Source organism: Salvelinus namaycush, chromosome 9 (genome assembly GCF_016432855.1).
Source record: "Salvelinus namaycush isolate Seneca chromosome 9, SaNama_1.0, whole genome shotgun sequence".
NCBI lineage: Eukaryota > Metazoa > Chordata > Actinopteri > Salmoniformes > Salmonidae > Salvelinus > Salvelinus namaycush.
Window position 1 is genome coordinate 40,756,480 of NC_052315.1, and position 21,440 is coordinate 40,777,919.

Consider the following 21,440-nt stretch of genomic DNA (forward strand, 5'->3'; position numbering starts at 1 on the left):
ATGATAAAAATAAACAGAATGGAGCTCAGCACTGACAAAATCCCAGAGAAAAACCTGGCTCAGTCTGCTTTCCACAATAACCTAAAACACAAGGCCAAATCTACACTGGAGTTGCTTACCAAGAAGACAGTGAATGTTCCCGAGTGGCAGAGTTACAGTTTGGACTTAAAGCTGCTTGAAAATCTATGGCAATACTTGAAAATTGTTGTCTAGTAATGATCAACAACCAATTTGACAGAGCTTGAACAATTTTGAAAAGGATAAATGGGGAAATGTTGAACAATCCAGGTGTGCAAAGCTCTTAGAGACAGCTGTAATTGCTGCCAAAGGTGATTATAACATGTATTGACTCAGGGGTGTGAATACTTATGTAAATGAGATATTAATGTATTTTCAATACATTTGCAAAAATGTTAAGAACCTTTATTTCACTTTGTCATTATGGGGTTTTGTGTGTAGCTCGTTGAAAAATAAATTATATTCAATCCATTTTGAATTCAGGCTGTAACAACTAAATGTTGAATAAGTAAAAGGGTATGAATACTTTCTGAGGGCACTATATAGGGTGGTCCGATCTGTGTCGTAGTGGCTCTAGTCTGAGTCTGAGCTGCAGCTGTCAGCCGTGGGCTGTCTAAGAGCCTCCTCTAGGGGTGCCAGTGTGCCGTCCCTCCTCACCCCCATCGGTCTGATCAACTGCTGCCTGTGGAGCACAAAAACAGATACAAACATCACAACTGGGTCGTATTCACTTGGCACCAAACAGAAGAAAACAAACTGAAACAGGCCGGGACTACCTGAACGTGTCCAATAAGAAACACTTGTTTTAATTTTCCATTTCAAAATTAATTCGACCCTGGTCGGGAGAACCGTGTTTGATGGTGATTAGAAACCACGGTTGGGCTCAACTTGAATTGAAGGTAGTAATTCAGGAAGTAAACAAAAATTACAATTCAATAATTGAAAGGTAATTTATTTTCAATGACTTCAATAAACTGAAAAGTAGAAGCTATTTCAAAACATTTTACATTTCTTAATTTTAAATTCAAATCACTTCCTGAATTGACTATATTCTATTCAAATTTAGCACAACCCCTGTTAGAAACAAGAATATTACTTTGTGATATTCACAACACACAGTTTGGACATCACAGCAGGAGAAAACAAATAATCACCAACAAAGACCAGGGGGAGTGCAGAGGAAAACAAACATGTTACAACCCAGAAGATGTCTCACAGTCACTCAAGGTTGAGAAGAGAATGCACCCCAGAATGCCTGTCAAGCAGGAGAAAGGCGCATTTGCCGATGTACTGTTAGCTGATAATGTTTACTTTGCAAGATACCGGTAGAAATTTAGTAAAGTTGGCTTAACATAGTGGTAAGTAGACCTAATATAATTTTTTCTCCAACCTACCTAGCGAAGTTAGCTAACATTATCCCATTTCAATGTTTTTAAGAGTGTTTAATCACAAATTGTATATCTAGCTAATAACTGATCATGTCAATATGGCTAGTTAACATGCTAACTTTCAGGGGATAAACTAGATGGCTATTTTAGCTTGCCATCTATAGTGGTGATGACAGTAGTCTGACTGACAACTACCAGGATGAGGACTTGCCGATGTCAAGGTCTTTCCAAAAGGTCTGATCTCTGATGAAACAAGCTAAATGGCACGTTTGCTTAGCTAGCGAGCTCCATGCCAAATGGATAGGCTACCCTCACGTATCTGAAAATAATTGATAATGAAAAGCATTCAGTTACTTGCTGTATAACTGATAGAGCTAAATGTGGAATAATATAAAATGTGTAGTTCTGACTATGCTCTTCAAGAGGTGTTGATATTAAAACCAAATAGTTATAACATTTATTTAACATTGTCTTTAAACGGCATGCAGTGGCATGCAGTGGTCAATGGTTTTAGCGGAGCTGGGGGTCTCCTTGTCCCACAGCAGCCAAATCGAACACTCTACACTGTATTGTAACGTTTTATTGATAACAACCTGTAATGGAACCGAACAAGAAGCATATAGAACATGTTGGTAATTTAGCAGATGCTTAGTCCCAGTGTATAGATTCAGAAATATTCTCCTTCAACATTTGACACAATAGTGTACAAGGCCCACATGTTTCATTTGGTAGACCAATCTGTTGCTGCCACATTCCACCTGCGCTGTTTTGAACCTCAAAACCCTTTGTGTCACGCATTCTACACCTTCTAAAGAGGCCCGTTGTTGAGTGGTGGTGGCACGTCTTTTCTTACATCTGGCGCTCAAGAACCCTGGATGATGACCCGTCCCCCCTTCATTCACTCAAACACATGTGAACACACACACAAACTCTTATTGTTGGTCATCTCCCCTTCCACGCTCTCCTCTCCTCTGTGGGTCAGTTTAATTACAGGATCAGTGCTCTGTGTAATCTCCTCAAAGCCACACCAGGCCCTCTATCCTAATCCAATTATATCTGCACTGTGTGCCACCAGCTCCCTCTCAGATGTGTTATCACAGAATTAACCAATCAAAGTCTTAAAACCATGGCTACATTTGCATTCATTTGCACAATTCAAACACAAATTAACATAACTCCTCATTCCTGGTTCCTCCCCCCCAAAAAATAGAGTAAAGCTCTGGAGGAGGACTATGATAAAGAAGACTTGGAGGTGAGCCATGTAATATGATTGTGCGGTATGAATACGGCACAAAGGAAATTTGAAGATCCTATCATGTCCTTTCAGTGAAAAGCACTAAATCATTTGTTTTTATAAAAAAAAGATACGTAGGCTGGGGCGAGTTCTGACGACTACGCACAACCCTGTTTCACGGTGCCACATCCTCTATCAAATGCGTAATGAAACCATCAACAATAACCAAGACCAAAACATATTAGAAACACTTGCTCTTTCCGTGACATAGATTGAGCAGGTGAATGCTATGTTAAATCACCTGTTAAATCCACTTCAATCAATGTAGATGAAGGGGATGAGACAGGTTAAAGAAGGATTTTTAGTGAGACATTGATTGTGTACTGTATATGGCAGGCTATGACGGAAAGATGGCAGGTTAACGGTTATGGGGTGGTGTTGACAGATACGTTTTTGAGGTTTCGCCTCCTTCAGGACACTTCAGTATCTCCAGACAGAGAGAGCCATTCAGCCATCCACCTGTCCCAAGCCAATTCCAATCACATCAACCAGAGATGGGCTTTATAAAGATATAATAAGTTCTAACAGGGTGAAAAACAAGATAATGAGTCTAGAGAAGAAGAAAAAAAACACCCACTCACTGACAACACTCCTACATTGTAGTCCGTTCTACCAATTAATCCCATGGTGCATCCTGTCCTGTTCCCCACTCTGCAGGATCTGAGGACCCAGGCTGAGGACCCAGATATGGTTTGTGTAGGGGGTCAGATTCAGAGCATGTGCTAATTGGAGGAGCAGGTAAGCTGCGAGGGGAAGCACATTCTTGCAGGGCCCTGAGCTATCTCCTGAGAGCCCATCGTGGCATGTTGGATAGGAAGGGCAGCAGCTGGCGACTGTGGTTGCTTCACAAATGGCACCCTATTCCCTATATAGTCCCAGCTCTGGTGAAAAGTACTCCACTATATAGGGAATAGGGTGCCATTTGTGATAAAACCTGTGTCATCACCCTCTCCCTTTCACCATGTCTACTTGACACTGACCGACACAGCAGAATAGAGAGCTGGAGGGTTACAGGAGGAGGATCTGGCTTCAGAGGAAAGGAATCAGCCTCTTGTAGACAGGCACACGCGTCTCATTACGACTCAACCCCCTCTCTGTGGCTGAACAATGACAACATCAGCTTTTCTTGTGTCTGTAAACATATTCACCCCTCCACCCCAAAACCAATGCCTCTTCTCTCTAATTGTGCCTATGTCTCAGTCCTACTCCCCTGTCAGTTAGCGTACACTGTTTGGCTCGTGGGCTGAATGAGGAGAAAGGTGAATAAAGGGAAGTAGACACGTTATTAAAAACCCTGACATAAAGTACCACATAAAGGAGTAGAAAGGAGCCGAGGGCTTCCGACCCCATAGTGTGGGCCAATTAGGACGCTAATTAACGGCGTTCTGGTAATGATGCAGCAGCGGCACGCCAACGGCGGCAGCTTCCATTGACTCGAGCTGAATGCAGCGGCGGCCGAGGTGGTATGGCCGGGGCCTAATTGAGCACCGGGGCTAACGGCAGGAGATTCTTCCTCAAATGAAATGGTTGGCAGGGAGCGCGCTCAGTGTCGCTCAGCCTCGCATCCACATCATTCTCTGAGTAGTGCTAGGTGCTGCTTGCTAAGGAAAGGCCAGTATGAATGAAGACAGCAGACGTTCAGGTTCAGGGGGACAAATAATAAGCCATAGGGAATCATTCAAACAGGATACAAAGCTATATAATTCAGAAAGGTTAATAATCTGGCATTGAGGGTTACAATGAATAGAAACACTGCTGGCAAACACAGTTGTTGTTGCATTCATACATGATGAGGTTGTGTGGTGGTTGGTTTACCTTGACAACTTGTCAAACATGTTGACCAGTTTCTGGGCCTCATACTCTTTCTGCTCCTCAGTCATGTCTTCGATGGGGTTAGGCATGGGCTCCTCCACGTGACCCGTGATGGGGTTGATGCTGAGACAGACAGAGATAGGACAGAGAGAAGACGTAATATGTGTAACCTAGTCAGTTAAGAAGTCAGTTAAGAACAAATTCTTATTTACAATGACAGCCTAATAATGATGGTGAAAATGACCCAATGCTTGACTGTCCTGAATTTTGGCTAGAACGCAGGGCTGTTCAATTCTGGAAGGCCAAAACACTTCTGTTTTTTGTTAATACCTGGAAGATAATGGCACTCACCTGGTGTCCCAGGTCTGAATAAGTCCCTTGTCTGAATAAGTCCCTTGTCTGAATAAGTCCCTTGTCTGAATAAGTCCCTTTTTAGAAGGAGAGGATGAAAGCCAGAAGTGCACTCCAGAACCAACATCGAACAGCCCTGGCCACTAGAGTCGCACTTAAGTGGTGTCACGTAAAAGTGATTGATGAAACACCCCTTGGTCCAATGGATTCTGTTGTAGTTAAATAAATGTTGTGGCACTCCCATGACACACCCTAAAGCCAACCCAACATTTAATCCATACATTTAGTAATTCAAAGCAAGGCATGCGAGTCTATGGTCATGTATTCAAAGCTTCTGCCTACTCACAAAGGTTTAGCCGATTTGTACTCTTCGGTGTCAGAGTCTTCGTCGTCTGAGTACAGAGTCTCTCCTCGCCCCCCTGCCAGCAGGCCTCGAGCTACCAGGAGTCCTGCTGCGTTACCGTACCCAGTGTACTTCAACAGGTGGTCAACTGAAGGATTAGAGGGGGAGAAATCAGTACAACACGATGGACAACTGTACTTTATGTAGGGATGGGGGTTTGAAATAATTTCACTATTCGAATAGTATCATGAATATTTGTTGGATATTCGAAAAACCGTTTAAAGACGGTCATAACAAGGATAATTTTGGTATTTGATTTAGAATTTTAAGACCCCTTGAAGTATATAAAATAGAGTTTCATACATTTTACTTGGCCTTACTGCCATTAGCCCATAGAAACACATTCACTACATGGAACAGAAAAATAATCCTTTTGATTTTTTTTGGGTGGGACCGAAGTGTCTGTCCTACAGTGCATTCAGAAAGTATTCACTTTTTCCATTTTTTTACCTTACAGCCTTATTCTAAAACAGATTAAATATTTGTTTTCCCTTGAAAGTGCTTGCCAATTAAAACAAATATATTAAAAAAAATACTATTTATATGTATTCAGATCCTTTGCAATGAGACTCGAAATTGAGCTTAGGTGCATCCTGTTTCCATTGATTATCCTTGAAATGTTTCTACAACTTGATTGGGGTCCACCTGTGGTAAATTCAATTGATTGGACATGATTTGGAAAGGCACTGTTTACATAAGGTCCCACAGTTTACAGTGCATGTCAGAGCAAAACCAAGCCATGAGGTCGAAGGAATTGTCCGTAGAGCACCAAGACAGGATTGTGTCGAGGCACAGATGTGGGGAAGAGTACAAAAAAATGTATGCAGCATTGAAGGTCCCCAAGAACACAGTGGCTTCCATCATTCTTAAATGGAAGAAGTTTGGAAACACCAAAACTCTTCCTAGAGCTGGCCGCCCGGCCAAACTGAGCAATCAGCGGAGAAGGGCCTTGGTCAGGGAGGTGACCAAGAACCCGATGATCACTCTGACAGAGCTTCAGAGTTCTTCTGTGGAGATGGGAGAACCTTCCAGAAAGACAGAAATCTCTGCAGCCCGCCACCAAATCAGGCCTTTATGGTAGAGTGGCCAGATGGAAGCCACTTTCAGTAAAAGGCACGACAGACCACTTGGAGTTCGCCAAAAGGCCCCTAAAGGACTCTCAGACCATGAGAAAAAAACATTCTCTGACCTGATGAAACCAAGATTAAACTCTTTGGCCTGAATGCCAAGCGTCACGTCTGGAGGAAACTTGGCACCATCCCTAAGGTGAAGCATGGTGGTGGCATCATCATACTGTAGCGATGTTTTTCAGCGTCAGGGACTGGGAGGCTAGTCAGGAACGAGAAAAGATGAACAGAGTAAAGTACAGAGAGAAATCCTTGATGAAAACCTGCTCCAGAGCACTCAGGACCTCAGACTGGGGCGAAGGTTCACCTTCCAACAGGAAAATTACCCTAAGCACACAGCCAAGACAACACAGGAGTGGTTTCGGGACAAGTCTCTGAATGTCCTTGAGTGGCCCTGCCAGAGCCCGGACTTGAATCCGATCGAACATCTCTGGAAAGACCTGAAAATAGCTGTGCAGCGACAATCCCCATCCAACCTGACAGAGCTTGAGAGTATCTGCAGAGAAGAATGGGAGAAACTCCCCAAATATAGGTGTGCCAAGCTTGTAGTATCATACCCAAGAAGACTCAAGGCTGTAAACGCTGCCAAAGGGGCTTCAACAAAGTAAAGGATCTGAATGCTTATCCAAATGTGATATTTCAGTTTTGATTTTTATTACATTTGTAATTTTTTTTGTTGAAAAACCTGTTTCTGCTTTGTCATTATGAGGTATTGTGTGTAGATTGAGGGGGAAAAAACAATATAATCCATTTTAGAATAAGGCTGTAACATAACAAAATGTGGAAAAAGTCAAAGGGTCTGAATACTTTCCGAATTCACTGTATATCTGAGAGATAAGAAAGATCAGGAAAAATGTGTTATTATTATGTTATTTTTTACATGTCTGTAACCCCTTATTTCTGGCACTAAACAGTCTCCACAGTACCAGTCAAAAGTTAGAATACCTACTCATTCAAAGGGTTTTATTTATTTGTACTATTTTCTACATTGTAGAATAATGTTGAAGACATTAAAACTATGAAATAACATATATGGAATAATGTAGTAACCAAAAAATATTGGATTAGATTTTAAATTCTTCAAAGTAGCCACTCGTTGCCTTTGACAGCTTTGCACACTCTTGGTATTCTCTCAACCAGCTTCACCTGGAATGCTTTTCCAACAGTTTTGAAGGAGTTCCCACATATGCTGAGCACTTGTTGGCTGCTTTTCCTTTACTCTGCGGTCCAACTCATCCCAAACCATCTCAATTGGGTTGAGGTCGGGTGATTGTGGAGGCCAGGTCATGTGATGCAGCACTCCATCCCTCTCCTTCTTGGTCAAATAGCCCTTACACAGCCTGGAGGTGTGTCGGGTCATTGTCCTGTTGAAAAACAAATGAGAGTGGGACTAAGCACAAACCAGATGGAATGGCGTCTTGCTGTGGTAGCCATGCTGGTTAAGTGTGAATTGAATTCTAAATAAATCAGACAATTTCACCAGCAAAGCACCTCTAGACAATCACTCCTCCATGCTTCACGGTGGGAACCACACGTGGAGATCATCCGTTCACCTACTCTGCGTCTCACAAAGAGACAGCAATTCGAACCAAAAATCTAGACCAAAGGACAGATTTCCACCGGTCTAATGTCCATTGCTCGTGTTTCTTGGCCCATGCAAGTCTCTTCTTCTTATTGGTGTCCTTTAGTAGTGGTTTCTTTGCAGCAATTCGACCATGAAGGCCTGATTCACGCAGTCTCCTCTGAACAGTTGATGTTGAGATGTGTCTGTTACTTGAACTCTGAAGCATTTATTTGGGCTGCAATTTCTGAGGCTGGTAACTCTAATGAACTTATCCTCTGCAGCAGAGGTAACTCTGGGTCTTCCTTTCCTCTGGTGATCCTCATGAGAGCCAGCTTCATCATAGCGCTTGATGGTTTTTGCAACTGCACTTGAAGAAATATTCAAAGTTCTTGAAATCTTCCGTATTTACTGACCTTCATGTCTTAAAGTAATGATGGACTGTCGTTTCTCTTTGCTTATTTGTGCACGACCGGCTCAAAATCGGTCAATTTTCTTTTTCTTTTTAAGTAGAGACTCAGAGCTACAAAATGGTATATCATACACTACAGTTGATGAACAATGGGAAAGTTATTCTGCTTTGAAAGTTAATTAACTTTTAAACTCACTTTTGAGAAAATGGCCTTTGAATGTTTTGTTACTACTATTGGAGAGCCCTTCTTTGTCTACACCCATTCAGCATCGTTCACACCCTCTTAAGTTTTAGCCCCACCCATCTCTTTAAGGGTGGATCCGAAAGTACTAACAGCAGCAGTCAAGCATCCAAGCTAACTTGCTAGCTACTTCCAGACATCTAAGTGAGAGAGAACAGCTCACTGAACATTACTCACCCTAGCAGAGCTGGTTAGGCTGTTATGTTATCCAGAGCGTTGGGGACTGCAACTGTGCTGTCAGATTGTCCGTTCTTAAGTTCAGAACGTTTCGCGTTGAGCAGGGTTGATCCGAACATTCTGACCTCACAACAGCGGTCAAGCACCCAAGCTAACTGGCTAACTTGCAAGCTACTTCCAGACACATAACTAGAGAACACCCCACTCTGACCATTTTACTCACCCTAGCAGAGCTGGGTAGGCTGTTTTCATGTTATTCAGAGCGCTGGTGACTAACTGTGCTGCTGGCAATAATTTAACTACGCTTTTTTGCTGACATTTACTGACACCGGTCATATTCAACGGGTGTTGAGCGTTTGTAAATTCATCAGTTATTCAGCGCTCTGTGCCACACTCAGACTAGAGTGCTCTGAAATCGGAGTAGATGGCCAGACTGAATTTACGAACGCACCCGAAATGGTTACTTGCATAGTGGAGTCTTTTATTAAGACATGTAGCTAGCACGCTAGCTTGGTAATGAACCATAATCCCTACTCATGACATTACTACCCTGCATGAATCTGCAGGTAGCTAACCAACCAGGTTCAATGTTAGCTAGCTAACATTAGTCTATAGCTAGCTAAGTAAATGGCTCTGAGATACAAAAAATAAGGTCATACACGTAACATTAGCTAGCTAGCGAGCCAGCCAGCTAACTTTACATAGCTAGCTAGCTAGGTAAACAATGAACCATAATCACAACTCATGACGTTACTACCCTGCATGAAACTGCAGGTAGCTAACCAATCAATGTTAGCTAGCTAACATTAGGCTATAGCTAGCCAGGCAAATGTCTCTGTTAAAATTAGAAACGTGTAATATCTGAAACGTAGCTAGCTAGACTATCTTAGCCCTATACATCATTCATGGTTGGACGCGTCTCCTGTCAGATGCCATCGTTGCCCTTAGTTTGAAGATGTAATCCGGAGACAGGTATTTTCTCCCATCTCCTTTGCTATCATACTCAAATTCCACTGATTTCAGTCCCCCAGAATGTGGTGAGCAACACTTATGCAGTTTTAATACAAGATACATGTTTTTTTTTAAAGCCGTGTTAGACAGGATTACCTAGACATACTGACATACCTAGACATAGCTCAAATAGACAAAAGCATGCTATATGGCAGACCAATCCAAAATCATCTCTCGGCATGTCCAGCCCACTCATCTCAGCCAATCAAGGCTAGCGGGAAGGTTGCTCACTTTTTCTGTGTCTAAACCAACTAGGCTCGTAAATTAACAATTGTATTAGTATTTACAGATGGCATACAGGTTTGTTATTAAGGCACATGAAAGTTCACAAGTTTGAGAAGGCATTCCTGGCAAAAAAAATACACATTTTGATAATAAAAAAAATGACGTTCAAACAATTCTCCTGTGAAGTAGTGACCCGCGACATATGCCTATTTTCCTGAAACGGGTCACATTTGAGCTGTTCTTGTCATAATATGGACTTGGTCTTTTACCAAATAGTGCTATCTTCTGTATACACCCCTACCTTGTCACAACAACTGATTGGCTCAAATGCATTAAGGAGAGAAATTCCACAAATTAACAAGGCACATCTGTTAATTGAAATGCATTCCAGGTGACTACCTCATGAAGCTGCTTGAAAGAATGCCAAGAGTGTGCAAAGCTGTCATCAAGGCAAATAGTGGCTACTTTGAAAAATCTCAAATATAAAATATATTTGGATTTGTTTAACACTTTTTTGGTTACTACATGATTCCATGTGTTATTTCATAGTTTTGATGTCTAAACTATTATTCTACAATGTAGAAAATAGTAAAATAAAGAAACCCCTTGAATGAGTAAGTGTGTCCAAACTTTTGACTGGTACTGTATACTTACATAAATTTTTTGAACTGGTACCAGGGGACATTCAGATGAGTCTTGTGAGGCCTGTAGGCGTCCTAGAGCATAACAACCGACATGTACGTCTCACCTTCCCATAGAGGTGTCATAAATAGTTTATAGGCCAAACCGTTTGGACCCTACAGACAATTTTGTGAAAAGACCAATTTGTGGGATGTCCATGGTCTGACAAACACCGCATTCGATGTAGGATAGCCAGCTATCGATAGTCAGGATAGCCAGCTATCGATAGCAAGGATAGCCAGCTAGCTATCACTAGCCAGGATAGTCGGCTATAGCTAGCCAGCTAACGCTAGCCAGGATAGCCAGCTATCGCTAGCCAGGATAATTGAGGCCACATACTGCACTTTCTCCGCCACCCCATTCAGTTAAATCAACAGCCTACCTGTTGGTTAATTGTTGTAGCCTACTCCTTCTCATTTTTGCTAACTTTTAATTCCGTTATTTTATTCCATCATGCATTGCATTAAGTGAACAGTCACTCCACTTGCTACACATTAAGCATCTTTGCCGCTTTGATTGGCCAACATAAACAACAAGCTACACATTTACGGTGCGCACGTCATAAAACTATGACGTTTGTCGTTTTCTTAAATTATTCATTTTAAAATGTAATGGTATATCCCTGTATGTAACATGAATATTTTAATTTAGAAAAACCCTTTTCAGTGTTAAAATAGGTAAATCATTATTATATATTTTTTATTCTGCAAAAATGAACTCACACAAGTATTCGAATACTAACGTCCGTGCGGCTATTCGAATAACCGTGCACATCCCTATCATACAGCCTGCTCAGTGTCTCTCTCTCTCACCACTCTCTTTGCAGAGGACGAAGAGGAACTCTGCAGCGCTCTGCTTCACGCCCATGTCCACGTGGGTCATGAGGCGCACCAGCTTGTTCCTAACGGTGGACCCTATCTCCGGCCTGACCTTGACCTCCTTCAGCGGGGGCAGCACCTGGAGACAAATACAGCCAACGGGGGCAGAGCCACAGTGAAAATTAACGCTGTAGTACACTAGACTAGTGAACTGAGTGATCAGGCCAGCTAATGATCCATCTGCCACTGCTGGAGGATATGTTAGAAGAAATGTAATCTAGACAGATTTTGTAAGATATGTTGTAAGATAAGTGAAATAAATACACTGAACAAAAATATAAATGCAACAATTTCACTGAGCTACAGTTCATATAAGGAAATCAGTTAATTTAAATAAATTCATTAGGCCCTAATCTATGGATTTCACATGACTGGGAATACAGATATGCATCTGTTGGTCACAGATACCTATAAAAAAAAAAGGTAGGGACATGGATCAGAAAACCAGTCAGTATCTGGTGTGACCAACATTTGCCTCATGCAGCGCGACACATCTCTTTCACATAGAGTTGATCAGTCTGTTGATTGTGGCCCATGGAATGTTGTCACATTTCTCTTCAAAGGTTGTGCGAAGTTGCTGGATATTGGAGGGAACTGGAACACGATGTCATACACGTCGATCCAGAGCATCCCAAACAGGCTCAATGGGTGACATGTCTGATGAATATGTTGTGAATCTGATGCAGCTGAAGAGCTACTGGCCCCTTACCCGGGAAAGCACCAAACAGACAGAGACGTTGGACCATCGAAGACGCGCAAATATGATGAGAACTACATTGATTTGGGGTTCACTTATATTGGGAGTAGTGCCTTTCCTCAGCAACAGTGTGTTATATGTGCAAAAGTACTCTCACAACTCAATGAAACCTTCTCTCTTGCACAGACATTTAGAACGCAACATGTCAATTTGAAAAATAAGCCACTAGAGTTTGAGCGAGAATTAAGACGACTTTCGAGTAGTAAGACATGTATAAAAGCAACACATACCATTAATAAGAAGGGGCTAAAAGCATCTTATATGGTGAGCTACTGAGTGGCTATGACAGGCAAGCCCCATACTATTGTGAAGGACTTAATTCTTCCTGCTGCCGCAAATATGGCTGGGACAATGCTGGGGGAAAAGGCACAAAAAAAACTATACAGACAATGCCTTCAAACACTGTTTCACGACACATCAGTGACATGGCAGGAGATGTTTTAAAACAATTACTGCTTTGCATACAAGCCAGTGAATTCTATGCGTTACAGCTGGATGAGTCAACAGACGTGGTGGGCCTGGCACAGCTCCTGGTACAGTTGAAGTCAGAAGTTTACATACACCTTAGCTAAATACATTTAAGCTCAGTTTTTCACAATTCCTGACATTTAATCCTAGTAAAAATTCCCTGTCTTAGGATCACCACTTTATTTTAAGAATGTGAAATGTCAGAATAATAGTAGAGAGAATGATTTATTTCAGCTTTTATCTCTTTCATCACATTCCCAGTGGGTCAGAAGTTTACATGCACTCAATTAGTATTTGGTAGCATTGCCTTTAAATTGCTTAACTTGGGTCAAACGTTTTGGGTAGCCTTCCACAATAAGTTGGGTGAATTTTGTCCCATTCCTCCTGACAGAGCTGGTGTAACTGAGTCAGGTTTGTAGGCCTCCTTGCTCCAGCTTTAACTTCCTGACTGATGTCTTGAGATGTTGCTTCAATATATCCACATAATTTTCTATTTTGTGAAGTGCACCAGTTCCTCCCGCAGCAAAGCTCCCCCACAACATGATGCTGCCACCCCTGTGCTTCACCCCCGTGGTTGGGATGGTGTTCTGCGGCTTGCAAGTCTCCCCCTTTTTCCTTAAAACATAACGATGGTCATTATGGCCAAACAGTTCTATTTTTGTTTCATCAGACCAGAGGACATTTCTCCAAAAAGGACGATCTTTGTCCTCATGTGCAGTTGCAAACCGTAGTCTGGCTTTTTTATGGCGGTTTTGGAGCAGTGGCTTCTTCCTTGCTGAACGGCCTTTCATGTTATGTCGATATAGGACTCGTTTTACTGTGGATATAGATACTTTTGTACCTGTTCCCTCCAGCATCTTCACAAGGTCCTTTGCTGTTGTTCTGGGATTGATTTGTACTTTTCGCACCAACGTACGTTCATCTCTAGGAGACAGAACACGTCTCCTTCCTGAGCGGTATGACGGCTGCGTGGTCGCATGGTGTTTATACTTGCGTACTATTGTTTGTACAGATGAATGTGGTACCTTGAGGCGTTTGGAAATTGCTACCAAGGATGGACCAGACTTGTGGAGGTCTACAATTTTTTTCTGAGGTCTTGGCTGATTTCTTTTGATTTTCCCATGATGTCAAGCAAAGAGGCACTGAGTTTGAAGCTAGGCCTTGAAATACATCAACAGGTACACCTCCAATTGACTCAAATTATGTCAATTAGCCTATCAGAAGTTTCTAAAGCCATGACATTTTCCAAGCTGTTTAAAGACACAGTCAACTTAGTGCATGTAAACTTCTGACCCACTGGAATTGTGATAGTGAATTATAAGTGAAATAATCTGTCTGTAAACAATTGTTGGAAAAATGACTTGTGTCATGCACAAAGTAGATGTTCTAACCGACTTGCCAAAACTATAGTTTGTTAACAAGAAACTTGTGGAGTGGTTGAAAAACTTGTTTTAATGACTCCAACCTAAGTGTGTCAACTTCCAACTTCAACTGTACCTATGTGAGAGTGGATTCTCAACCCCCACTAGCATGAAAACTAAATACAGGCACAGACTGTGTGTGGAAAAGGATTTAAGACTGAGACTCTCTCCAGTACAACATTGCAGAGTTATGTGCACCCTTTCAAGCACACCCTTCTATTTAACCTGTAGTGAGTTATTCACAATTTCTGATGAACAAATAAGGGTTTATATGCAAGATGGCGAAATAAAGAGGAAAATTATTGATTATTATTATTTGTGCCATGGTCCTTTAAGAGCTCTTTGTCACTTCCCACCAGCCGGGTTGTGACAAAAATTCACACTCATTCTTATGTTTAATAAAGGTATCATATAGTGTGTGTGTGGCAGACTCACAATGATGGCAAAAAAACAACATTTGAGAGTGTGATGGAGGTTGTATGTTTGAAGGGGTACGGGACTATAAAAAGTTTGGGAACCACTGCTATAAAACAACGTTGGAGGCGGCTTATGGATGGTAGAGAAATGAACATTACATTCTCTGTCCAACAGCTCTGTTGGACATTCCTTCAGACACCATGCCAATTGCATACTCTCTCAACTTTAGACATCTATGGCATTGAGTTGTGTGACAAAACTGCACATTTTAGAGTGGCCTTTTATTGCCCCCAGCACAAGGTGCACCTGTGTAATGATCATGCTGTTTAATTAGCTTCTTGATATGCCACACCTGTCAGGTGGATGGATTATCTTGACAAAGGAGAGACGCTCACTAACAGGCAGGTAAACAAATTTGTGCAAATAATCTGAGAGAAATGTGCTTTTTGTGGGTATGGAACATTTCTGGGATCTTTTATTTCAGCTCATGAAACCGACACTTTACATGTTGCCTTTAGATTTTTGTTCTGTATATATGTATTTCACACTGATGAAGTAGTTTCACTAATTCTGAAGATCTTAATTTTGCATCACTTTTTATGTATAAGGATAGGATAGATTAGAACATGCCCATAAAGTGTATGTTCAAACTCAAGGCCCCTCTAGCTCCAGCACCCTACCTGTGTCTTGATGTATCTGCGGATCTCCCTGTGGTACCTGGAGCCCTCGGTCAGCAGGCTGAGCACTGGGGTCAGCCCCTCTTTGTAGTTGGCACCCTGCTTGGAATGAGACACACATGAGGCGAGTGACGACAGGCATGCCCACAGAGGCACTGTAGCAGTTGGATTGTGGACCATTAGCAAAATAACTATTCAGGAATGTATTAGTAATTAAATTTCTATGTTGTGTGGACAGCTTCTAATAGGATGGCCAGGATTTCCGCATCATTTCATTGGCTTGTTCAGTAGAGAATGACGTTACTACATAAACAGCCATATGAATTTCTGAATGGCCTCTAACAGTTAGATAGTCAGTTCCTTAAATGGTGGGTGAGAAGCCACTGATGGACTGCATCATTGAGGTTAATTCTACTTTGGCTTGAAACATTGTTTTGTTTAACTTGTTGGTCAAGAGGAAATGCAAAAGTGTTGGCATGGTTTGTAATAGCAGCCACGGAGATCAAGCAATCAGTTTGAAGAAAGACGCAGAATCGGCAAGGCTTGGTTTGTAGATAAGTGATTCTGTGTAGTCTGATATCTCAAACACACACAATGGGGCGAATCCTAACTTCCACTGAAGTCAAATTTTCACTTACACGTGCATTGATGTCAGTGAGAGACATTTAAGTTATTTAACAGATGCTCTTTTCCAGAGCGGCTTACAGGAGCAATTAGGGTTAAGTGCTTTGCACAAGGGCACAGACAGATTTGTTACCTAGTCAGCTCGGGAATTTGAACCAGCAACCTTTCGGTTACTGGCCCAATGCTCTTAACCGCTAGGCTACCTGCCGCCTCAGTGAAAATGTAAGTGACTTTAAGTGAACATTTGACTTAAGTGGAGGGATTCGCCCAATGTCTCTGGTCCACCAGTTCTTACCTTGTCTATCCTCTTCTCCATAAAGTCCAGTAGCACCTGCACAGCGTCCATGTTTTTCCCGCTGTACTCCTCCTGGCCCCCCTGGACCGGCAAGTCAATCAGCACATCCAGACATGACACTGGCAGGTTACTCAGCAGGTTGATGGCGTGGCTGGAGGAGAAGAAGGAAGACATGAGGAAAAATAATGAGAAAGGACAGTGGTTAAGTTGTTGGTTATAGCATGTAGGAAGGATTAACAAATGATAAATATGGTTTCGTTCTTAAGAATAGGCTACATCCATGTCATTGTTTTCTTCCAATCATGAAACTTTTTAAAGACTACTTGTTTGTTAAAAGCACTTTCATCTAGCATGAAGACACGTTTGGGTAGTTATCCCTCTTATTGTTGTGTTTGCGTCAAGACCACAGGGCATTCCATCAGTCTAAACAGACAAGGACCTAAGGTCTACTTTGGATTCTGGACAATGGGCTAACCTCGTGACCAGAGGCACACAACAACATAATCCATAGGACCACAGGGAGTATTATCAATCACTTTTACATGACACATTCTTTACATTCTCGCATGTCCTTCAAAAGAAAGCTTTGTAGTTAATTCGCATCAATGAGATGTCCAGAAAAGACATACTGCCATATGACTTCTAAAAACAGTCTTGGCTTAAAGTTTTAACTTTCTCATGAGCTGGATGCTGTCACTGTTGACTAAAGAGAGTAATCATTGGATGGTGATTAATTCGCACAAACCAAATGATGAATGTGTACTTTCAGGATGCAGTTTTGCCCTGTTATGTGGAGAGCAGTGAGGAGAAGGGTTGCCAACCTGTGTGCTTCCTCTGTTTTGTCCTCTGTCTGAGTCTTTAGCATCAATAGATGGCGCATGATGGCGGTGACAAGGCGGAGCTGGTGGTCACCACCCTATCAAATGAAGGATGTAAATCAAATCTAATTTTATTGGTCACATACACATATTAAGGAAGCATTTCATTGCTTCAAACAAAAGGATGGGAGGGACTAAGCAGGTAGGGGTAAGAAGGATCAAATTAGCTATGGAAGAACCGGGAAGGGGAGGCGGTCATGTCAACAAAAAACACATAGGAAGACATTGGTCATAGCTCATAACCTGTATCATTTAGGTAACATTTATTATGCCAATATAGGGGTAAAATGTTTTTTATTATTATTAAAAGACATGAACAGAGAGAGCAAGAGAAAGGAGAAAGCGGGAGGGACTGTAACTATGGAGAGATTGAGGAAAGATGAGAGGAATTATGGATTTCCGGACCTGGAAGTCAGACCTAAGAGCTGTGACTCACTGAGCACAGGCTTTCCATTCCATGCAAATGACCATGTGGGATTGTCTCATGAGATAAACACAGGGATTTTCTGATCAACGCCACAGATTATCCATTATATTGACCATATACTCAAGTGGCCGCTCTGACAATGAAAAGAAATGGAAGGTAGTCGGGAGGAGGCAAGATCAGGTGGAGCCATTCTAGCCAATGAGAGGGCAGATACGTGTGTGAACAACAGGCACACATTTTTTCTCAATGTTGCCGGGATGTCACGTGTTCCTACTTATATCAGTACACTCGTAACAACCTAAGCGTTACAACATGCGTAGCAAATAAGCCATATATTTTTTTGTTAACCAAATTCGACACTCATTGACCTCCATACAAAAACTCCTCGCTTGGTGAGCAAAAAAACTAAACAAAAACGCCACCTGCTGCAGAAGACAGATTTTGGTCCCAGTTATCCCTCTAGCTTCGCCTTTTCCTCTCTGCCAACGATAGGATGGGAGGGACTCAACAAGATGTCAGCTACAATGGTGAGAGGCAAGGGTGACCAGTCCCAATCATGAAAATCCACATGGTAGCCTAGTGGTTAGAGCGTTGGACTAGTAACCGAAAGGTTGCAAGTTCAAATCCCCGAGCTGACAAGGTACAAATCTGTCGTTCTGCCCCTGAACAGGCAGTTAACCCACTGTTCCTAGGCCGTCATTGAAAATAAGAATGTGTTCTTAACTGACTTGCCTAGTTAAATAAAGGCAAAATAAAATAAAACATCTCACAACTAACATGGAGAAAAACATATTTGGACCAATAGCACTTTGAGGCACAATACGAGCCAGTAGTTAAAGCAGGCAGCTCTCCTGACCAGCCTGAATTAGAGAACTCTTTGCAAATCAATAAATATCAATGACACTTTTTGCGTGTCAAATTATCACTGATAGACATTCTGTACCGGATGCGACAGATTAATATCTTTGATTTAGCAGCGGGATGTGCCCCTCTGCTTCATGATGTGATGCTGTGACATTATAGGCTGAGCGAGCTTTGAGGGGAGTGAGCAACATACGATTATTTCATTAACTCCCCCTGGCTAATCAAGAAAGCTGTAAAGGTGCCAAAGGAGCTTAAGCGAGGTCAGATAGCTGATAAACCTCTTATTGCTGCACAGGCTTAGTTAAGGCTTTCTATTTAAGGGATGTCACTCAATAAAGGCAAGTGTCTTGCTGTTAAACTATCTGTAAATAATAGCCTTCAACCAAAGCATGCACAGTTTGGTGACTTCAATGCTGAATTCAACATATGCAAGGAGATGCAAAGAATGTATGTTTATGCAGTAACTCTAAACGCTGTGTGATGCTGTGACACTATAGGCTGTGCTCATGGCTGCAGCATCTAGCCCTCTTTGAGCTCTGAATAATAATAATAATAATAAATGCCATTTAGCAGATGCTTTTATCCAAAGCGACTTACAGTCGTGTGCATACCTTCAACTGAGTCATACAGGACCACGTGACTGCCATGTTACAAGTACAGCATACATATCCTCTTTAAAAAGGAAAAAACTCCAAAAGGAGAAAAACATTCTGTAACAGACAGAGGGTGTAACAGTGTAACTCACCTCATCACTAGTGTCAGACAGCGTGAGGTTGAACAAGGCTTTCAGGGCCTCCATGGCCCTCTCGTTGTCTTCAGCAGGGATAGGCAAGGCCTGGAGGCCTGGATGGGCCACCTCGTAGGGGCCCACCCAGCGTAGGTCCAGGGTACGCTCCAGCACCTCTGTGAGGAGCCCCACGGCATGCAGCTCCCTCTGGAGGCCCCCCCTGACGTCTGGCCGCAGAGCCGAGAGCAGGAAGAGCAGGCGCAGGGAGAACAGGCCCACCTCGTGACACCCGGCACGGGCGGCGTGCAGGCGGGCACACAGACCACGTGCCAGCTGCACTTCGGCACCCACCTGCTGTGCTGCCACGCTGTTAAACACCACGTTACACAGGCACTTAAGGGCCTCCACCACCACTCTCTCTTCCTCCTCTGTCTGGGCATCCTCTTGCAGACTGTCACCTCCCTCCTCTCCCGCCTGCAGCCGAGCCAGCCCGGCCAGGACCAGCATGCCCTCCCGGGTGCCCACAGGGCCCAGGACCCGCTTGTCCCGGGACAGGATGCGAAGGGTCTCCAGGCAGGTGCTCTGGCAGCAGGACCCAACCTGCCTCCCCAGCACAGTCAGCAGACCCTGACACAGCCTCTGCACAGTGAGAGAAGGTTGGTTCATCATAAAACACACAGGGGGCAGAAGCATTATCTAGGCTATAAGTGAAAGTGAAGCACCAGACAAGGCAGAGTGTTTACTTACACTTCGTAGGTCCTCCTCTTTTGGGTCAAAGGTGAATGTGCGACTATTCTGAAAAAGATAGTATACATTAGTCTTGCTGAAACAAACTCAGTGTTCCTGGCAGGTCTCCCTCGCTGTGTACCATGTCAGTTACGTCAGCAAAGTTAAGTACTAATGAGAGAAAAGTCAAATGCATATGCTAAATATGCTTTGTCACCTTCATCTGTGCATGAATAAAATATTCTCAGAAATGTTATATAGAATTCATTTGTTTCTATGATACAGTAAATAGCTTGTGCAGACAGATTATACGTATGAGTACATTAGATAGGATATACGAGTGTAATGCAAAGTATATCGCCATTAGGCTCTGGTCTGGTTATCAGTGACAGCAGCTAACGACGTTAGCTAGCAAACTTACCTAGCTAGCTAGCTCAAGTTACAGCAGGAAGTGCAGCAATAGCCATCACCAAATGGGAACTAGCTAGAATTGTTCATTATATACGCATGCTGTCATTGTATGCATAGCTAACTACAGTACATGATTAGAAAGTTATACCATACAATGTTTGGCCACAACACTAGCTAACGTTACCTAGCTAGCAACCCAGCTAGCCAGGATGAAAATATGCTTCCTGCAACACAGCAATAGGTTTTAAACTCGTTGATGCCTTTCAAAATGAAAGGGGAAATGCAAGTTCTAGATAGACATAGTTTTAGTACTAATTTTAGCAGCTATGATTATGTAAACGTTTTTAGATGGCTGGCGAGCTAGCTAATAACTTTGTTTTGGTTGACGTCAAAGCGAGGAGAATTACACCCACCTCTCCGTTGTACTGGTGCAAAAGCCTTTTAATTTCCTCTTCATTGTTAGTCTCGAGCTGAGACAGGATACTGTTTAAATCCATTCTTAAAATATGTCGATGACAATTCAAGAATTGTAACGTTAGAGTACGTTTCTGAATAATTTGCAGCACCCTATTTGTTTTGTATTCGTCTGACATACAGTACACAGCTGGTTCCGGCTACATACACCCTTCTTCCTTGTTTCAACTTTCACCAGTAACGTCACAATCTCATCGAAACCGTGCGAGCACAGCGTGTAAGGTCGGTGATCCGCCTATAGTCCCCCAAAAGTGGACTCGTTATAATACTTATACAACCTAGCATTCAAACAGAATTGGTTCCAATCGTCTTTCCAACATTAATTTTTTTCACATAATGAATTTTACAAATACTTCAAATAAAGTATGTGTTTGGTGTAGGCTTACCTTGGCGTTAGGTTTTGCTAACCGTTTAATTCTCTCTCAGACAAGGTAAGGTTTATCAATATATACGCCTCAATTTACTCTTAAAAATCCAAAATGATAATTTGCAACAGAGAAGACCTCAGCAAGACTACAAATGCCAGCAGGAAGCTCCTGCGCTTCATATTTTATTTTATTTAACTAGGTAAGTCAGTTAAGAACAAATTCTTATTTACAATGACGGCCTACCAAAAGCCAAAAGGCCTCTCCTGCGGGGACGGGGGATTACAAATAAAAATATAGGACAAAACACACATCACAAGGAGACACCAC

The 21,440-nt window shown here is 42.4% G+C and overlaps 1 protein-coding gene across 2 annotated transcripts; it reads right to left on the minus strand.

Annotated features, from left to right (window-relative positions):
• Positions 1-465: 465 nt before the first annotated feature.
• LOC120054071 (synembryn-B-like) lies at positions 466-20,912 on the minus strand. 2 transcript variants are annotated; one of them, XM_039001446.1, is made up of 10 exons: positions 20,685-20,912; positions 19,882-19,929; positions 19,153-19,773; positions 17,060-17,154; positions 16,239-16,389; positions 15,323-15,418; positions 11,514-11,658; positions 5,210-5,354; positions 4,516-4,635; positions 466-700 (listed from the first exon to the last, which is right to left on the minus strand). In XM_039001446.1, the coding sequence occupies exons 1-10, from the start codon at positions 20,862-20,864 to the stop codon at positions 592-594; spliced, it is 1,710 nt and encodes a 569-aa protein (XP_038857374.1). In that variant the 5' UTR covers positions 20,865-20,912; the 3' UTR covers positions 466-591. The 2 variants fall into 2 exon arrangements, with proteins under 2 accessions (XP_038857374.1, XP_038857373.1); XM_039001445.1 differs by having other exon boundaries at positions 15,323-15,421.
• Positions 20,913-21,440: the final 528 nt, after the last annotated feature.